General features: G+C 38.9%; 1 protein-coding gene across 1 annotated transcript in view; it reads left to right on the top strand.

Annotated features, from left to right (window-relative positions):
• Positions 1 to 11967, top strand: part of LOC105842447 (G-protein coupled receptor Mth2) — a 92158-nt gene extending 80191 nt beyond the window's left edge. The window contains exons 3-10 of the mRNA XM_012695535.4: positions 2410 to 2636; positions 3360 to 3545; positions 3663 to 3741; positions 4497 to 4678; positions 6024 to 6149; positions 6602 to 6752; positions 7904 to 8093; positions 8721 to 11967. Coding sequence (XP_012550989.1) covers positions 2410 to 2636; positions 3360 to 3545; positions 3663 to 3741; positions 4497 to 4678; positions 6024 to 6149; positions 6602 to 6752; positions 7904 to 8093; positions 8721 to 8828 — 1249 coding nt within the window. The 3' untranslated portion in view covers positions 8829 to 11967. The remainder of the gene's footprint in view (positions 1 to 2409; positions 2637 to 3359; positions 3546 to 3662; positions 3742 to 4496; positions 4679 to 6023; positions 6150 to 6601; positions 6753 to 7903; positions 8094 to 8720) is intronic.
• Positions 11968 to 20669: the final 8702 nt, after the last annotated feature.

Raw genomic sequence — 20669 nt, 5'->3', positions numbered from 1 at the left:
GCTGAGGTAAGAAGCCCTGCAGACATCTCAACGAGTGCAAGGCAAAGTGCACCTTCCTACTAATCTCAGCAACGTGAGAACTCCACGAAAGATGTCGATCTACAATAACACCCAGGTTTTTAACTGAATCGGTTAGAGTTATTTGAGTCCCATCCAAATAAATTGGGGGGAGTATAGGATCGCTGAGTCTACTGCGCAGTTGTTTACCCCCTATAATGATAGCCTGTGATTTTCCCGGATTAATGTGCAGACCGTAGGCTTTTGCCCATTCACTGATAGACTTCAGATCACTGTTCATCGCAGCAATAGCCGATTCAACTTCAGGCTCCGAGAAGTGGCGATATAGCTGGAGATCGTCTGAGAGAGAATTATAACTTAAAAGTAAATGTCATATTCAAATATAAATTCCGTTCTCCATCAGGTGGGTCATATAGTGGTTTGTTTACGACTGCACATAGTCAGAGAAAAAAGAAATGAGTACCGTTTTTAATCCGGCTGTTATATAAAATTTTAAAAACAATAAATCAAGACATTTCTCGTCAAGCATTACATTAAATAATCTGTTGTTTTAATAATTCAGAGAGTTTGTCAGAAATACCATGGCATCGTTAATGTTATTAAAATGCAATAGGGTTTGAAAATAACTAGAACTGAATCCGTCTGAATTTACATATCTTTTACGACTTTACCTAATATCTTTCTAATTCATAAAATTCTCCATTTCTCTCAATATAATTAAAAATTCTTAGTAGTGCTCCGATTGTAATTGAACTAATATTATAGTTCCTTAACACAAATAATGGTTTAAAGTAACAATTCTAGTTCAATTAAAAATATTTTCTTACTGATAAAGTAATAAAAAGTATTAACTACTAAAATCTTAATATGAAATGCAAAAGGAATAAAAACATACTACTAAGCTTTACAACCTAAATAAATTACCTAAACAAGAACAAAAATATTCCAGCTCTCGGAATGGTACTTGGTTTTTACATTCAGCAGTCTTGTGATAATTATTGACGTCATTATGATTCATAGCAAACGAATTTCATATCCAACTGCGGTACGATCGTATCAATTTTACACTGCAAACAATTAATTTCGCTATCTTTTACTGTACAGAGAACAGGATGTAGAGAAATTGCATGCAGTGATAATATTCTCAGCTATAAATAAATATCCGTATATGAATTTTATGAGTGGATAAATGAAGTCAACTTTATTCATTATAGATCTTGTTTAAATTTGTTTAATCATTAGATAGTCCAAAGAGGAAAACCGGTCCTTTCGTAAAATAAGCCCTTTTTTATGAAGGAAGGATCACTAGTGTGTCCCTGTCTGGGCGAGCAAAGCCTCAGCTAGAAGGGATGGGATTTCCTAACAGCTGCCTGAGCGCCTCTGAAAGATAGTTCCTAATAGTTCAAGGACAGCTGCCTCGCGAATGCATCTAAAATAAACTCTACCACCGGTTTTCTCTAATATAGGCAGATGAGCTCTCAAATATGCATTTTTTTTATTAATAATTCATTTATTATGTAAACAAGCATATAACTGCCCCTCGGATGGTTTGTAATATGTCATGCCACATATTTTGTTGTAAATTCACATTTATTTGAACGAGATATAGTTTCTGGTCTTGCTGACGACCATTAAGTGAACAGAATGTTTCATCTACCTTTAAGAGCAATAAAATATGTGATGATACTGCTACAAATGGATGAAAAGGACTTATTAGTGCTAGGTCGTCGCATCTCAGTAGAATTAGTGAAACGTAATGCTGAAATAATGCTGTGTAATTTACAGTACCCGGCAATAATTATTGCACATCGACCGTGGGAAAGAGACGGTTAATTTTTGCTTCGTAGAGCGTTATATCTATCGCACATTACCTAATTGACATTTAGTCTTCTTACACGCCGGATCGCTAGTGTTTCGTCGCACACAGGTAACGCTATACAACAAAAACAAAATTAGACGACTGTCTCTTTTTAAATATCTATGTGCAATTTTTATTGCCTGGTACTGTAAATTTAATTTGGGATTCCTTTTTTCCAAGTTTTATGTTGGCATAAGCATTCATGACCCTGAATATATTCGGTCGCTGTTTGCTAAAGTTACAATAACGTGAATGTCGCCATCTGTCAGACTATATTTGTATAGGGTTCCCGGCTATACTTGTAAACAGATCGCGTGATAGAAAAAGATAAGGCGTTGGCACATGACCTATTCAAGCTTCATACATATACTTACGAGGTAAACAATCCGGTCCATAGAATTATACCTAACTCAGGATCAACCCAAGGCAAAGTCGGATAGTTGCAGTGGGCATCTTGACAAATAAGTAGGGAACAATTTCTAAAAATAGCGTTCTACATCCGTGAAATAATTAAATATTTGTCGTTTTTGCAGATATAAATTGGAACCGGATAAATACAGTGCAGACGAATTTTACCTTTTAATAAATGGTTCGCTATTCGTGCCCTATAGTAAGAAACCATTGCTCGGTACCAAAGATTTTTGTATGGAAACTTTTTGGAACGAAACCTATCCGGCTGGGGTAACATTGCCCATGGTTTGCTTCACTACGCCTTTAGAAGAAACTAAGACTTCTGCCACTCTCATCGTTTATGCTACAGGTACATTTTTAAATTAAAATTAATTAAAATTAAATTTAAATTTTACTAGTGATAGGAACTCTTGTGAGTCCGCACGGGTAGGTACCATCGTCCTGCCTATTTCCACCGTGAAGCAGTAATGCGTTTCGGTTTTTAGGGTGGGGCAGCCGTTGTAACTACACTGAGACCTTAAAACTCATATCTCAAGGTGGGTGGCGCATTTACGTTGTAGATGTCTATGGGCTCTAGTAACCACTTAACACCGGGTGGGCTGTGAGCTCGTCCACCCAACTAATCAATAAAAAAATTGTATTTCAATTTAGAACTTTGTACAAAGTAAAATTAATTATTAAAATTAAATAAAAATTCATCTAATTTTGAGAACTTGCAAGAATAGAAAAGAAAAGCCTTTATAGAGATTATCCATTAGATATCCAGTAATGGAGCAATTTAAATTTTTAATAGCTTCTTTGCCAAGCACTATTGGGTTGTATTATCGATCTTAGTACATTATAAGTGTAGCGTAAAAGATAACTAACTATAATACCATGTTTTTAAAATACTCATGATAAGTATTCTATGCGATATCATAAGACAATGCAATTACTTTTCAATTATCATAAAGATAATCTATTGGTTAGGAATTTGAACAGATATTATTTCAGGTAGGTAGATTTTTGTGTATTTGGCTTAAAAATATATTTGTTTATCTATAATTTTAAAAAACTTAGATTTTTTTTCCAGGACTTTTGATATCTGTACCGTTTTTACTGGCAACAGCATGTGTGTATCTATGTATATGCGAGCTTAGAGACACACACGGCAAGGCTCTGGCGTGCCATACAATCTGTCTGGCGTTGGCATTCATATGTTTGGCGACAACACAGTTGGCGGGCCATGCTTTTCCTAGCACTGCCTGTAATGTTATGGGTAAGTTTTATTAACTACATCCAAGTTCAGTGTCTCTTTTTTAGAAAGTATATATATTGCTTCTGAACCGTACGATTGCTTTCTGTATTTTTTAACTTTTTGTATATTTTTTTTCAGCGTACATCATCCAGTTCTCATTTGTCTCATGTTTTTTCTGGTTGAATGTGATGTGCTTCGATATATTTTTAAATGTTAGGTAAGTTATTAAAATTAAGTAGTTGGTTACATAATGCTTTGATCATTAATTAATTTGTAAGTTGGTTAAGATGTTTTTAGTGATCTAGTTTGAATATTATTTAAAATCAAGATTAACTTTTTTGTTTTTTAGCTATTGTGGTGATTAGTAAACATATCGTAGGTATTCAAAAATTTTTTTCATTGTTTTCTTAAATAAAAATTGTGTACATTAATGGGAGAAGCTAAAAATTCTTCGTGAGTTATTTAGTTGTTGTTGTTATTGATAAAAAAAAAGTTGCTCTAAGTTTTGGCAATTTTTTTATGATCGGCCGCCTGCCTGTAGTCAAACCTCCTTGGGAATGAGTTTGCTGACCTTGGGCTTAGATTGTATTAGTTTTGGGTCAGGCTTTGGTTCTTAGTCGCCTTCTACGACACTCATGAGGTTAGTTTGGGTTGGGTGTATTCTTAGGCGTGAAATGATTGATGTATTGCGTGAAAAACGATATGTGTAAGAGGGGAGTGAGAGAAGTAATGGTATATGATAGAGGAGTATGGAAGGAGAAAACTTGATGCGCCGACCCCAGGTGACTGGGAGATGGGCAGGAAAATGATGACTTTAATAACCAAAAGTACTTTTAATTTTTTATTTCCAAATTTTTCTCTTCATTTACATTGTTTTTCATCAGTCGGATAGGCAAACTCCTCTGTGTCGAATCCATGTCACATGTTATATTTTTTTTTATTTTTGTAATCTGTGTTCCTGGTTATCAACAGGAGATACGTAAATTCATCAGTAACCAGAAGAAGCATGAGACGCCGTTTTGCCTGGTACTGCGCGTATGCAGTACTGCTACCAGTATTACTGTTGATCATCACGGTCACAATGGACTTATCGCCGGCTGTGCCAAGCACGTACCTCAAGCCCAACTTCGGAGTAGTGGGGTGCTGGTTTAAAAGTAAGAACTATAGAATCTCCTCGTACTTCACTAGGTCTTTTTAATGCTGTCATACAGTTCGAGGGCGTTTCAACCCTTCGCCGAAATTTGGTCCTTTGAACTCAATAGCCACTGTTAGAAAAACAAATTTATTTTACTGTTTCAAACTTGTTATTATAATGCAGCGAAATTATCTTCATCATAATTTATTCAGTATAATTATAAATTTAATAGTAAATTTTAAATATAAGGATTATATCAACGAATGCATGACGGAATCCTAAAAAGATAAGTATATAGAAGAAAAATAACTCTTATAGTGCTTAAATTAAAACCGATAATTAATTATGGAATATTATTTTATCAGACAGCTTCAGAGTTACAAATGTAGGTGGGTGAATTTTATTAGTAACAAAACCAAGCATAGTCTGTTCCACGCGTGCATGAAAGTGTTCATGCACTTCCAAATATCCATATTTTGGTATTTTCTTTGATTTTCGCGAATCGTTGACTAAATTGAAAACTACTTTTACGGTTTAATCTCTTATTGTTATTACATAAGTCAACGCTTCGAGTTTTTGACTTCCGTTTACTATAGTCGTTCATGACCACGAAACAAAATAGTGAAAATAAAGAATTAAAACGTGAGATTAAACTACAAAATTAGTTTTTAATATATCCATTTTTTTATTACGTGAATACAAATTATAGAAGTGCACGAGTCGACATCATCGCTACATTGTCATGTGTATTGTTAGCGCCATTTTTTCTCTAACCATTCGCTGATAACGTAAGGGGCTATTGCGACAACGCCAAGACGAGTAGATGAGCTCACAGGTTCAATTTGCGAGAATTTTCTAACACTAGCCCTAGTAATAGCAATGTTTCGCAGATTCTACTTTGGGGGTAGTATAACCCTTGAAGTGAGACTTTGAGTTCGCCTTGTCGGTTCAGATACATCATTTCAATCAAGGATAGGCATGAGCTCATATCGGCTTATTTACATCTACAAAAAGCACTCTAAATATCACTTTTATCTGGCACTTCGAAATAAAACGACAACAACCAACACAGTGGAATTAAGTATTGATAATGTATCTAGAAACATTGGAAATTATGGATGCTATTAATTTCTTATTATTGTTCACTGACTTCCTTAAGCTATGATTCATATACCGTATTTTGGATTCAAGGTTAAGTGGAGGAATATATTCTCTGAGTTTCTAATAGCATTTTTTTGGAGAGAAATAGGAATTAGATCTCAAAACAAGCCTGATTTGAAGGCCAAGAAAAAATATTTTCGGTATTTTTTATTATTTGATATGCGAAATTACCACCCTAAAGCAATATTTTATGTTTCTTGCAGCGGATCAAGCAGCACTGCCATATTTCTATGGGCCGGTAGCCGTGATTTTGTTCAGCAACTTAATTATATTTTTCCTAACTTCTCGAGCCTTTGCCAAGCATTACGACAAGCTGAAAGACCTGACTCGTAAGTACTAACTATCGAAACAATATTGTTACGAAAGGAAAATTGACTGTGATAACACAATGCAGCTGACTGAATGTTTAATTCTTTGTGCAATTTACTTGAAGAAGCTCGGTTAGCAAATTCTATGAGAATTATTATATGAATGCAGCTATATGTTGTGAGATAAGTCTCAAATGCATTGGAATAATGGCTAAATGGCTGACTCGACGGTAGCGGCTTGGCTCTGCTCCTGACATTGCTGAGTTTTCCCATGGGATGGTAGTCACTCACCATCAGGTGGGTCGTGACCCTCTAGCTATGTACGAAGTTGCAAATGCAAATAACGTCTTTACTTAGTTAAGTTTTACAATTTTCCTATTTTAAGTTTATATAAAGTATAGGCACTCTTTATTAATGTTTCCGTATCGGCTAGAATTTCGCGTTCACTTCTAAAATTTGCATAATTTTTGTAGCGTTAGATATGGCACATTCAGACTTCAGTACATCAGATGACTGGGTCAGGTTGAGTGCAGTACTGGGGCAGCCCGTTACGAATCAGGAGCAAACATCACCCAGAGAAGCGCCCACTAACTTTAGTCAGAGATTGAAAAAGTACAAGAAGATGTGAGTATTTTAAATCAACCCGATTAAAAAGACCATTGCTTAGTATCCACGTTAGGAATAATTCTTTGATAAAAAAATCGACCTTAATTAAAATTTTGTCATCTTCCACTGACCGTAATTAAATTTTAATATTTTTCTATTTATATAATAGCAGGTAACGGTCCAAAATATACTGATATTATGTAAGAGCAGTATTCGTCAATAAAATAAATTACTAAATGTAACTTTTTTATTAAATAATAAAAAATCTACCTGTTATACAAGCGCTAAAAACGAACTACTGCTACAGCTACTGTATTAAAGGGTTTGCAGATGGAGATATATTAGTGGTGTTTTTTTTATTGTTTATATGGGTGGACGAGCTCACGTCCCACCTGGTGTTAACCACCGGAGCATATAGACAACTACCACGTAAATGCCGCCACTAATCTTGAGACAAGAGTTCTGAGGTCTCAGTATATATAGTTACAATGGCTGTCCCACCCTTCAAGCCGAAACACATTACTGCTTCCCGACAGAAATAGGCGGGGTGGTGTTACCTATCCGTGCGGACTCACAAGACGTACCTACCTACCACCAGTAATGACGCAAATTATAATTTTTGCTGGTTTGGTTTTCATTACACGATGTTATTCCTTCACCGTGAAAGCTGTCATGGAGATTAACAACTGGTGTTTAAATGGAAGCGCTTAAATTGCTCATAAAAATGTTTTATTTCTAGCCGGTATCACCACTAAGACAAATCTAATTACATGTCATAATGTTGAAATCCGTCAAAACGTTTTAAATTAAAAAGCGGACTAAATTACAGGAATTAGGAAATTGTATGTATGTACATCGAAATATACTATTAGTTTTTTCTGTGTGAAAAGATAGGTAAAAGTTATGAATAAATTTTAATAGAAAAAAGATGGTAGTTAGCATAATTTTCAAATGTCGACGACCTTGGTCGTCTTTGATTACGAAAACTGTTAAATATTCGAAATTTAGGAAATACTAATTCGAAAATAGTAAGCACCGGATTAAGCTTTTAAATGTATGTATATGTAAACACATAGTAAATAATATGCTCTAGAAAAACACAACCCTCTATCGAGAGTGGGGTAAAAAATAAAATGTCCAATGTTTTAAATTAATTTCACGTTTACCAGTTTCCGAACATGCTGTATGCTTTCCTTCATCATGGGTCTATCATGGGTGCTAGAGGTGGTCTCCTGGGCGGCTGGATCTGGTTCCACCGCGGTGTCGGTGTGGTCCATCTTCGATCTCATCAACGCTCTCCAAGGAGTAATGATCTTTGCCATTTTCGTGTTGCAGCAACCCGTTCGATCTTATGTTAAGGTCAGTCGCTGTTTTAATCATACTAGTGGCCCCTCAGTATTCGAAATTCGACTATAATTCATTGAAAAAATATAATTTTGAACATTATTAAGGTTCTATTGTTAAAGACTATAATACTTCTAGAAACACAGATTTCGCCAAGGCTACACTATAGCCAAATAATGTTCAAGACAAACAATTTTAATCTATTCTATTAATCTATCTAGTCAAATTGAGTTGACCACAGACTTTAACAATAATTATTTATGCGTGTGTGTCAAATACATGGTAATGTGTGTGATGTTGTTTTTATTGATTTTTATGTATAATAAAAAAAAAAAAACATTCTGCACTCCTTCTCTATAAGTGTGGAAAATTTTATATTCCTCCGTCCGCGCAATTTTCGTAAAAAGGGATACAAAGATTTTGCTTCACGTATTAATATATAGATATAATTTAATGTCTATGTAATGGAGTCTTTCAAATTAATTTTTTAGCGTAATATTATTCATTTGAAAAATTTAAGATCGATGACAACATAATAATTTCATTATTTAGCTGGTTATTCCGATCAGAATAATTCGGGAAAAGAAAGATCATTTTAATTTCTAGTTAGGTTTGGTTTTAAGTTTCTTTTTTTTTTCGTAGTCTTCAAAATTCTTCTCAACGTGTCGAAGTAAAAGGAACAGCTCCGAGGTTTCAGTTGTGAGTGAATGGAATAGCAATCCAGGACAAGGAAGAAGAGACTATGTATAGAGTGGATTATGTTTGGTTTACAATAAGAGGTGACTTCAATTCTGTAGTTTTAATCAATACAAATTTGTTGTAGGTAGTTCTGCTAGGATGTTGTATTTGTTGTGTTGATTTCTTTTATACCTCACGTTGGTTACTGGTGGTAGGACTTCTTGTGAGTCCGCACGGGTAGGTACAACCACCCTGCCTATTTCTGCCGCGAAGCAGTAATGCGCTTCGGTTCGAAGGGTGTGGCAGCCTTTGTAACTATACTTGAGACCTTAGAACTTATATCTCAAGGTGGGTGGCGCATTTACGTCGTAGATGTCTATGGGCTGCAGTAACCACTTAACACCAGGTGGGCTATGAGCTCGTCCACTCATCTAAGCAATAAAAAATAAAATAAAACAAAACGTTATCAAAGATATTTGCCTCGCCTCTTATTGTGAACGAGGCTTAAGAATATCGGGTGAAGTGACAAGCGAGACTGAAGATAGGAACAGTATTATTTTCTAAGATCGATGGCAGATGTTCATTCAATGTTTTAGATTACAATTTATTTACATAGTGATGCCCATCAATCTTCTGCGGGATTTGACTTGGATTTTACGTCAATCGCGAACTTCTAGAAACTTCTAGGCTTTGATGTAGAATTGAAGTTTTTTCCATCAAGTATATATTGTGTTTTTGCATCGCATAATACGACTATTCTGGTTTTCGATAAGTAATACGCAACTAGAACGTACTTAGAAAAAGTATATGGCCCCAGTATTTTACTTCCTATGAACAGGGCGTTTTATTCACAATTTACAGTCTAAGAGTTCACGTGGCGACTTTATCATAAAAAGATTTGTCGTATTAAATAAAACTTAACTATAATATATTTTCTGCTTTAAAACTCAATGAACATTGCTATAGATCTTCATAGTTGTATGAAAATTTTCTGAAACTTCTTGAGGGATCTGAGTACGTGGCGATGCAAACGAAATAATATTTTAAAGAAATTATGTTATTGTAATTTTGTATGAAAGGAACTTTTCGCAGGTAAAACACATTTTTGGCTGCGTTTTACCATGCATTCGATTCGGCTGAGCCTGAAAACGTTTTTGCTATAATAATAAAAGGAAAACCTTTTACTTTTGATTAATAAAATTCATAATGATAATTATTCAGCAGTAAGACTACAAGCTTAAGTATAATTGAAGCACAATGACTTTCGCTAGTGATAGAAGATGAAGATGAATCATATAAGTATGAAAGAGTAACTGTAATGAAAGAGTATCCTTGACAGAAACGGGGATTGGTACATTTAGCTACCTTGTAGATAGATGGTAAGAAAACCAGGAAAAAAAAATCTGTTACTGCAGAGTATTTTAAAAATTGCATACAGTTACATTCAATTATCTAACTAAAGACACTTTGAAATTCGAAACATTTTGATTCTTTCAAACTACGATAAATAATAATTGTGCTTATAAAATATTTCCCGTTTGCATCGACCTCATAATCAGTATACAGGATGTTTTAAAATGTCTATGAAAAATATTTATTCCTGTGATAGCTAACGTTATGCAACATAAAATTCAACTGTTTTTTTTTTAAATTAATTAACAAATTTAGTAAAAAATATTATTTGTCTTTTTATTCCTAACTACGCTTGTATCATACAAAATATCGTATTATTAATTATTTGTGTTATTGACTAGTGAATTGCACGTTCTAAAAACCTATTTTATGTAGTGTGGGTACTTCATGATTCTCTGGTACTCTCGAACAATTACCAAATAAAAAAACCTATACTTATTTTAGAATTCTAATTAAATGTTTGTAGAATAACATTATAATTTTCACATAATGCAAATCCAGCATCAATTCTTGTGAAATATTATCCATGACAATATACATATGTAGATAGATAATCCTCATTGTAGACATTCGTAAATAAAAAAATCATACATAACAACCTCTACTTACCTTTTGTAAATTTTTCTTTCATTGTTGTTTTACTAAATATGCTTTGTATGAACGGTTGTTAATAGTCTAAGTACAAATAGATATTTTTATATATTAATGTACGACCAAGTAACGGCGATAAGCACGCGTTAGACTTATAAGTAGTTTGAAGGTATGTGTCATTTGAAAGGTAAAAAAAAACACATACAAAAAAATTATCAGTTTTTTTACTAAAATAAAATAAATGTGTACGAAAATTAAAATAAACTGCAGTGTTTTGGATAATTTTTTAATTTTATTCTACATGCGTGGATATAGGCTGAATGTGAGAAAAAAATAGTGCCATAGTGTTTCACAACATTTAATTTTCAGCAATCTTATATATTTATTTTCGGTAAGCTAGTCATAATCTCTAATATTAACGAAAAATCCACTTTCATATTATTTACAATTATGTTATGTGTCTTGATGTAAAATAGAATAAAAAGTTAGAAGATAGTGCACGATAACAATTATATAAACAAATTAATCTTTTAATACTTTGAAAACATCAAGGCCTAAATAAACTAGTTGTTGGATAAGACTGGTGGTATGAATTGACATACGTAAATAACTGAATTATTATTCTTTTTGGATAATTAATAGGAATGTCAACTTCTTAGACCACTGAACTAGGTTTCAGGTCGACTTGGTCACTTTTTTAATTTTAAGCTTATAACATTTTAGAAAGAAAAACAATCTCCTTAAATTGTTCCAAAAATTCCTTAAAATTGAAAATTAATGGACAATAATTAGAATTAATAAAATTAATTATTTTAGTTTACTTTCTATTCAAATAAGTGGTTCTTGCCTTCTTAATATTTTAAATGGAAATTATTTAATAAAATATTTATTTGTTTCGTGTTGATTTCATAAAAACCCATAAGTTCGAATATACGTAATTTAAATTTAAATTGTCTAGTTTTTAGAATGTTAAAATGTAAAAAATATATGTAAATGTAATAACTGTGTAATATGTAAAACTAAATAAGTGTATATGTATAACTTATGTCTAATTAAGTGTAAAATATAATTATGTGTGTAACAGTAACTACTATGTATAGTAATTGTTAAACGTTGAGGCGAAATTTTAAGCGGAGATATGATAATTGAAATTGTATATTTGTCTATTTTGCAGAATATGACGTTAAATAAACAAGCTTTATACAAAGACTGGATTTTGATTAATTAACCAACAATAATGCAACAATTAAAACGGGTAATGTCGTGGGTACAGATAAGCTGTTGTCTACCGAGAATCAGTTCTTTTAAGCCCCATTTGAAGGAGGACGAGCTATTGAGGTCACCTGCGAAAAGAGTTCATTCCAGAGCCTAATGTTACGTAGTAAATATGTAAATCTGAGAATGGGCCATATATCTTATTTATGTATATATTTTCATATATTCTCTAACTTTCCTAATCTTTCACTTGCGAATCCTATCAAGTTTTTTTTTTTATTACGTAGTTTCCCAACCTTTTATTTTGCTCTGTGGCAAATGCGCAAGCCGCGCGAGCCAAATTTAAACATAAGAAGAAGAAGGTAGCGAAGCCATCTCGATATGCACCTCAGACTACTTCCAGTGGACTGTCGTTCAAGACACAAAAAGACAACAAAAATCCTTCTGTTGCCCTAGATTACGTAGCCGAAGGCAAAAACGGTAACCATCTTCCAGTCTTCGTCCAGTCCGTCGGTCTAATTGATATTGTTAGTCCTTGACCATTTTTGTTAAATGCAAACCGTTATGCAATGATGCAATTTTAAACATCATTTTCAGTAATCTAGATGTGTGGGTAAGGTCATCGGTCATCTGGTGCTGAGGCTACCCATAGAAGAAACACACTGTGAATGTCGCCACCAGTCTTGAGAGATGAGGACAACATGAGTTCTGCGGTACTAAATAATAGTTTGAGGAAAAAGTTTCTTCGCATTTTTTAAGAAAATTCACAACCTTTTTTAACCCTTAATTCGACGGATTGTTTTTTTTAATTTAATTTTCAAAATCGTTCCAGATCTTGATTCTTAGCTTGTAAGAGACCCTAAAAAAAATAATTGAAAAAATATAACTTTTTCAGTTTCCGGAAAAATGTACGTCCATTATACTGGACGTTACCAAGTTTCTAAGAAACTGTTGCACTCCTATCATGTGCAGTATAGTTCCCACTGTCAAAGGGAAAGAATTAAAGAAACAAGTAATTTTGTCATAAAATATTCATTTTACTAAAAAAATTGTCTCCTTAAGAACATTACTATTAGGAACAAGTCACTTATATTCTGAACATGGTGATTAATGTACATAAAATCTTCATAATATTGATTACTATGAAGAGATTCCACCAACAAGACCAATCTATATAAAAAACAATCAGTTCCTATGGTTCCCAAAAGTATCTGTGTAAAAGTTCCCAAAAGAATGATGTATTTGGTCATCTGTCTACTTATTTACGTAAGATGGAAATTATAAAAGCAGTTTCTTTTCGTAACTAAGCATAACCTCTGCTGGCATTTAAAATAGATTATGTTCGTTTATTGTCCCTACAGAACATTAACGTCCATACGTTGTATTTTCAGGCCAGTGGTTGTAGCCATCGTAACGTACAGAATCTGGGGGCCTCAGTTTGATAGGGTTTTAGATTAGCGCCTTTTTCGATAACTAACTTCGTCGTTCTATTTGAACTGGCCTTCCTTTTTGCGTTAATTCAACCACCAATCTTTGTCTGAACTTTTTCAGACTAATATTTTTTAGCCTCTTTTTGTTGCATTTCCTCATACAGACAAGCCAAGCATTGGCTTTTGAAAGGTATTCTATAGAGAGCTATCAACATGTCGCACAGGTCGACTCCTCCCATATTATGTTGATTATAATATCGAACTAATTGTAGACATGGGACACCCACTTTCTTTTTCTATTCTTTACTCCATTTCTTGATTTCATGAACTGGGTAAGATTCTGCATAAGTACAAGCCAATGCCACAACTTTATTATCGTACCATTTGACAGTTTCTATCCTTTTGTTGTTGTCTATGACTTGGCTAAGCAAACCTCTGCCTCTTTTCTTTAGTTCCTTGTCACTTAACAGACCATTGGTGCAACCTTTCAGTCTATTTTGTCATTTAGTTCCGAGACTGAATATTCCTCGGTGTTCACGTATATACCAGATCAAGTCGACCGTCGTGAAATAACTATCGAAATGTACAGTACATCCTGGAGTCTGAATTGTTTTAAAAAGGGCTTATACCATTTTAGCACCCAGTGTCATTTGCTGCTCCTCCTCCCTTAAATAGATGTACCGAAAAGTGTCATCTTCTGGTACATTTATTTTAACAAGTTCTTGAATCATTGCTTTCGTAGGATTATACTGTCTCCCGTTTTCTGATTTAGTGTCTTTGTATGGTATGGTCATTTCTTCTATACTATACATAACTTCTTCTTTTGTCGAAAGGCAGTTCCTTCTTATTTTTTCAATGAACGGACATATCTTGTAATACCGGTCCTCATCCGGATAGGTGTTGTCCACAAAATGAATGTTGCGTCTAATCTGCTCGAATCGTTTTAATGGCATGATGTCGGCTACTTAGGCATATTTGAATTCTGTAGACAAATAATAAGATAAGAAGGCATTTTCACTATACCCATGATAAGAAGCTTTTGTATCTAGTTGTCAACTAATTTGGTAAGGTGAAGAATACTGGACATAATATTAAGCTGTTACTTTATTAGTAAATCGACACTGGGAAGCATACTGGACGTAGAAGTTGCGAGCCCTATAAAAACTAAATAAAACACAGTAATACAATAAAAATATTGTAAGTAGCTATCCGGGTATATTATCTTTAGTTTTCAATAAATTCCAAGAAAAAAAAGCCGTAAAATAATGAATAAAACACGACTTACTAAAAGCCCTCGCGGCACGTCCTTCCTTACTATCATATCACCGCCGATTGTTCGTGTCCGGATCAAGTGCACCCGTTGCTGATTTTTGACCACGTAGGTAAATAATTAAGGATGCCTTATAGCACCCAGAGCACTGAATATATGGTATATTTTAATGTGCATTTTTTTCCCCATTCAATGGGAAGTATACCGCACAGAGTCGAATTAAGGGTTAATATACTTTATTTACATTTAACTAAAGTATGTAGGTACCATTTTGTTCGATAACATCCAGATACAAATAGTATAGCCAAAGATATTTTATTATAAATTCACACATACTATAATGCCAAAAGACTTTTTCCCCAACCTCTTAGTATGCCGGAAAGCATGACCTACCGCTGCCTCAACACGCTCTACCGTCAGTGTTATTCAGTCGTAAATTTCGCGTGCGTCACGAATCGATTCTCCCACATAAACTAATTCTATCAGAACGGAAATGACACACGAACTTAATATATTGCAATGCAATACTGAATTCCGTTCATTACTCATACAGTTTCCCTCGACGGCAACGTAAATAAGCCGTGAACAGAACGAACGTTGTCGTCCTACTCAAATTAAATTGTGCATAAGAATTTGTGATTCAACTTGTTTAATCCGGCATTCCGATTGGCATTCGTAATTGCAAGGAAACCCCGTTATTACGTTGCGAGAAAATGACGCGTGTGAATTATAATTTTAGATTCGTCAGCCTTTGGAAATTTATTTAGATTAAATGAAATTAAAATATTTATGCAAACTAAGAGACTTAATTTGTTTTGCTGATGTTTTTTTTTTTTTTTTTTTTATGATTGAATGTTTACTGGTGGCCCGAAGGCCTTTCCAGTTTCACCAGGACAGGTGGGCGAGCAAAGGCTCAGCCAAGAGGGGTGGGTTTTGCTAACAACTGCCCGAGCGCCTCCGAAGGAGACCTAACAACTCAAGAGCAATTGTCTCGCGAATGAATCTACTACCGGATCGGAATCGCGACCCGCTGAGAAGATCCGGCGAGAAACTCAGCGGGCTGATGCATGGGTTAGGTTGCACGTCGACCTCTTTGTCGAGTTCGACGAGTACGGTTACCGGGGTCCCTAAGCCTGCCCCTAGTATTAGAGCTGAAGGCATCTAATGCAAAGGTTATTGGATCTGATGGATCCGTAAGGACGTGTCTAGGGCGTCGACGGTGACTGGCTCCTGCATGATCAGGATTCGGGGAGTAGTCAGCGGCGGCAACGATAAGGCGATTATCATGACGCATAGCCTTATCGAAGTATCGTTCCGACGCTGACTTCATGTATTTCCGAATTGATTCGAGGCCCAGGTCGTCGTGTAGGTCAACGTTCCTCACGAACCACGGAGCCCCGACAGCTAACCTGCAAAAGCGGGATTGTAGGGATTGGAGGGTGTCTATGTGTGTGCGGGCCGCGTGAGCGAACACCACACTCGCGTAAGTCATGACGGGCCTTATGCAAGTTTTGTAAAGTGTCACCTTGTTCCGAAGGGACATTTTACTCCGCTTACAGATCATGGGGTAGAGTCTACCGAGAATAAACGCGGCACGGTCACGGACTGATTTTATATGCGGGCGGAATGTCATCGATGCATCCAGGGTAACGCCCAGGTACTTGACCTTCCTGGCCCAGGGTATGGGTTGTCTAAAGAGAGTAATCGGGGGTGTGAGATTCCTCCTCCTAATCCGGGAGGAAATCCGTGTGGAGCTTCCCCTCTGAAATAGCACCGCAGTACTTTTCGCTGGGTTGATGTCTATGCGCCATTTTCGGAACCACTGTCCTAGGGCTAGGGCTGCGCTCTGAAGCTTCTTCGCGATTAGGGACTTATTTCTACTAGAATAGTAAACAGTCGTGTCGTCGGCGAATAAAGCTAAATGGGTCGGCGGCGACCGGGGAATATCGTTGACGAATAAGCTAAATAGGAGGGGTGAGAGGACAGAGCCTTGCGGGACTCCAGCTGTGAGAGGTCGTGGGGAGGAGCGGGTTCCCTCGACTCGATATCGAAAAGAGCGGTTCGACAAGAAGTCCCGTATGATGAGCACGAGACTATCCGGCACGCCCATGTTGAATAGTTTGAAAATCAAACCGTTGTGCCAGACTTTGTCGAACGCTTTTGCGACGTCGAAGAAGAGAGCTCCCGTGTATAACGGTTTTGGTCGATTAAGCCCCACAAGAATGTGCTCCGTGAGGCGGTGCACCTGTTGAACGCATGAGTGATTTGTACGGAATCCGAATTGTTCATCGATGAGAATGCCCTTGGATGAGACGAAATCTCTGAGGCGCTTGTAGAGCAGACGCTCATACAGCTTGCCTAGAGACATGAGGAGGCTAATCGGGCGGTAACTCGTCGGATGATTTTTTGGTTTACCGGGTTTATGTATGCCGATAACGTCCGCTTCTTTCCACACCGCGGGAAAGATACAGTTCGCCATAGCGGCATTGAAAATAGATGCCAACATCACGATGAGTTGGACGGGTAGAAGTTTAATAACGCGGTTAGATATACCGTCGGAACCGGGAGCCTTGCGAGGACGTAGGTCTTTGATCAAGTCTTTAACTTCCATCGGGGTGACGGGTGGTAACGCATCCGAGGGTGGCAAGGAGGCTCTGCGTTCTACCTCACTGTCTACTAATTCTACATGAACAGGGTCCACGGATTGAGTGCTGGGCGTGCACTGGGTTTGCAATGTATCGGCCAGCAGCTCTGCTTTTTCGTCATCATCAAAGGCCGCGAGTCGGCCTGAGGGGCCTACGAGGGGGGGCATAGTTACTACCGTATCCGATTTGAGAGTACGAGCTAAGCGGTAGTAAGACCTTTGGGAGGGCGCGAGTCCTTCTAAGAAATCAGACCATCTGGCATCTCGGACTTCGGCGATGCGAGACTTTACGTCGCGTTGTAGGGCACGCATCGAATACGATTTTCCGCGGTAGGATACCTGTCGTAGGCGCGTATCGAGGCGTTCTTAGCTCTAAGGAGTTCCCTAATATCGTCGGACAATTTGAAGCGGTGAAGGAAGTCCTCCGCTACAACTTGTTTCGATGACCTATCTAATGTCGAGGTGATGTGTGATGTTAAGATGTCTATGGCTTCAGCGGTATCCTGAGGAGACGGGGTAGAGTCCGGGTTAAACGGGAGCGATGGTGGATCAGATTCAGCCAGGCTGATGCCCAGCGTGTGCCAATCCACCACAGTCCTCGTGACCGGAACGGAATCGGGAGCGCGACCGAGCTTCATAACGACGGGACGGTGGTCTGAATCTAACTCTGAAACTACTTCGATCGAGTGTAAGCGCAGAGTTACGTTTTTTAATAACGCTATGTCGAGTATATCCGGGCGATGCGCGATATTTAGCGGGTAGTGAGTCGGGGTTAACGGAGCGACGACATCGAAGGCGAGATCATCGACTAACGCGTCAAGCCGCCTGCCATTCGGGGTTGTGGTGTGTGAGTTCCACCTGATGTGTTTACAATTTAGGTCGCCCGCCAGAATGACAGAGCTCCCCATACCGAGCAGCGCCTCGATATCACTGCTTAGAACGATCTTATCCGGTGGAAGATAAACGGACGCGATAACGATCGGCGCGTGTCCCGTCAGTGAGATTCGGCACACTGATGCTTCGATATTAGCGAGCGCGGGAGGATCGAGCGGGACGCAATGCAGGGCTCTTCTACAGTAAATGACGGTACCACCACCACGGGCAGAGAGCCTGTCGTTCCTGACCATGTTATAGTTCGCGATTTTAGGGTCACGGCGCGCGGGCTTAAGTAGGGTCTCCTGCACTAAAAAGATATCAATTTGATGGTCACGCAAAAAGTCAGAAACCTGATCACGTTGATTTGCGAGACCGTATGCGTTAAAAAATCCTATCGTCACGGATAGGGGCTTTATTCTACTTATATACGCCATTGATTACCGGCGGAGTGAGGGGAGGACGTACGTATTTAATGACGCGTATACGTCGGCGTATTCCTGCACAACGGCGATAAAGTGTTGTGCAGTGGAGGCAGCGCGAATGGCGTCGCCCAAAGCGTTAACGCGCTCAAAGTTGATCGACTGAAAGAAGTCGATCGCTAAAGCGAGATTTTCAGACGCGGTCGGAGGGCAAGTCGCGGGAGAGGGACGAGTCGCGGGGGCAGGACGAATCGCGGAGGAGGGAGTTGTAGCCGTGTTCGTGTACGGCAGCGGTTTCCCCCAGGCCGAGACACTGGGCACCGCCGCCGGAACGAACGCTGGCTTAGCCTGCGACGCAGAGGGTGCCGAGGCTTTGATGTCTGGGCCGGAAGCTCGGAGGCGGTTTTGGCGGGCGACGCGGCGATTTATTTTCGGGGCTCGGGGGCATCCGCGGTAATTTGCGGGGTGACCCTGTGTTCGACACAGGACGCAGCTAGGCGGTTCCGTCGCGGTTTTTTGATCGCGAGTGCATAGGGCCGTGGCGTGATCGCCTAAACATTTGACGCATCGGGGGCGCGCGTGACAGTTACGGGAAGAGTGCCCATACAATTGACAGTTATGGCACTGGCTAGGAGTGCCTTTTTTATGGGGGGCTTCGACAGCGATACCAGAGAGCCTACAGACGGTCTGTGTGTTAAAGATTTTCTTACCCTCGGGGGTAGGCTGGAGAGCGACTAGAACCATATTATATGGCTCCCTACCGCGACCGGTGTGCATACGGTGCACAGAATTCACTGGTAGGCCTTGTTCTAACAGGTCTGCTTTTACGAGCTCTACATCTAACTCTTTAGGGATTCCGCGTATTACAACGCGGAGTTCGCGCTCCTCCTGAAGCGTATAAGTGTGGAAGCTTATACGCTCCTTACGGAGGTAAGAGGTGAGGGCCCTATGGTCATCAGATGAATGCACCTTTATTTGGATGCCGTTCGCGAGGTTACGGGCATTCGTGAAATTGATATTTTTGGCCTTAAGGGCCAGGGAAACTCGATCCCAAGCTGCCTTCTCTTGAAGGATTACCGGAGGAGGGGACTGGGTTTTATTTTGTGCCACCGGACGCGGCGACGGACTGGCACGGGCTGGAGGCGCAACGGGAGTCTGGGGGCGGGGGCGCGACGCGTTCGCGGCTTTGCTAATTTTAGCGGCCGCGGGAGCTCGAGACTCCGCGGCACGCTTCTTACCCTTTTGTACCAGGGTAAATCCATCCGTCGATGAGGCGGGGGCGAGGTCGACCTCCATCTCCGAGTCAGAGTCGGAGGACGAGGAGGCGGGCGCCGGTGACCTACGATCAGGTGTTTTGGAGGGCGCGACGGAGGCCGCGGATGATCGCACAGCTGGAACGGTGGCCACGGCGGACGACGCAGCAGTTTTACTCGCCAGTATAGGCGACGCGGGAACGGCAGGCACGACGGAGGTTGCGGTGCTCGATGTAGAAGCTTTGCACGCAGGTACAGGCGACGCAGGAGCAGCGAGCACGGCGGAGTCTTCGAGAGAGCTCGCAGTGTGATTGGCCTTGAAAGCCAGAAACTCTGAGGCGAGCTGTGGATGACGAAGTCGGAGGAATTCCGCGAACACAGCGTCCATGATCGCTGAGTGCCCAGGTGGGGCGGCCCCGGGTCTTGAAGACACTCGCCTTGCGGCGAGGCCCCAACTTCTCGGACCTGAGCGGTTCTATTGAACACAGGTGGCGATGCGGCACGATTACTACAGGACAAAGAAAAAACACAACAAAACGGAAATAACAAAAAGAAACAAAACAATTAAACACTTCCAGGAAAGCAGTTTGTCGGCAGATGTACCACGAACACAGAAATAACGAAAGGAAACAAAACAAATAAAAACTTCCAGGAAAAAACACTTGGTCGGCAGATGTACCACGAACACAGGCCGCGCGAACAATGGCCGGGCTAACAAAAGCCGGGCGAACAAAGGCCGGGCGATCGAGTGGTCGATGGGCACGTCCGCACGTGACGGGTGCCTCTATCGGAATGTTTTGCT

The sequence above is a fragment of the Bombyx mori genome, chromosome 8 (assembly GCF_030269925.1).
Source record: "Bombyx mori chromosome 8, ASM3026992v2".
Taxonomy (NCBI): domain Eukaryota; kingdom Metazoa; phylum Arthropoda; class Insecta; order Lepidoptera; family Bombycidae; genus Bombyx; species Bombyx mori.
The sequence above is the reverse complement of the archived record's forward strand: the minus strand, read 5'-3'. Positions and strand labels throughout refer to the sequence as shown.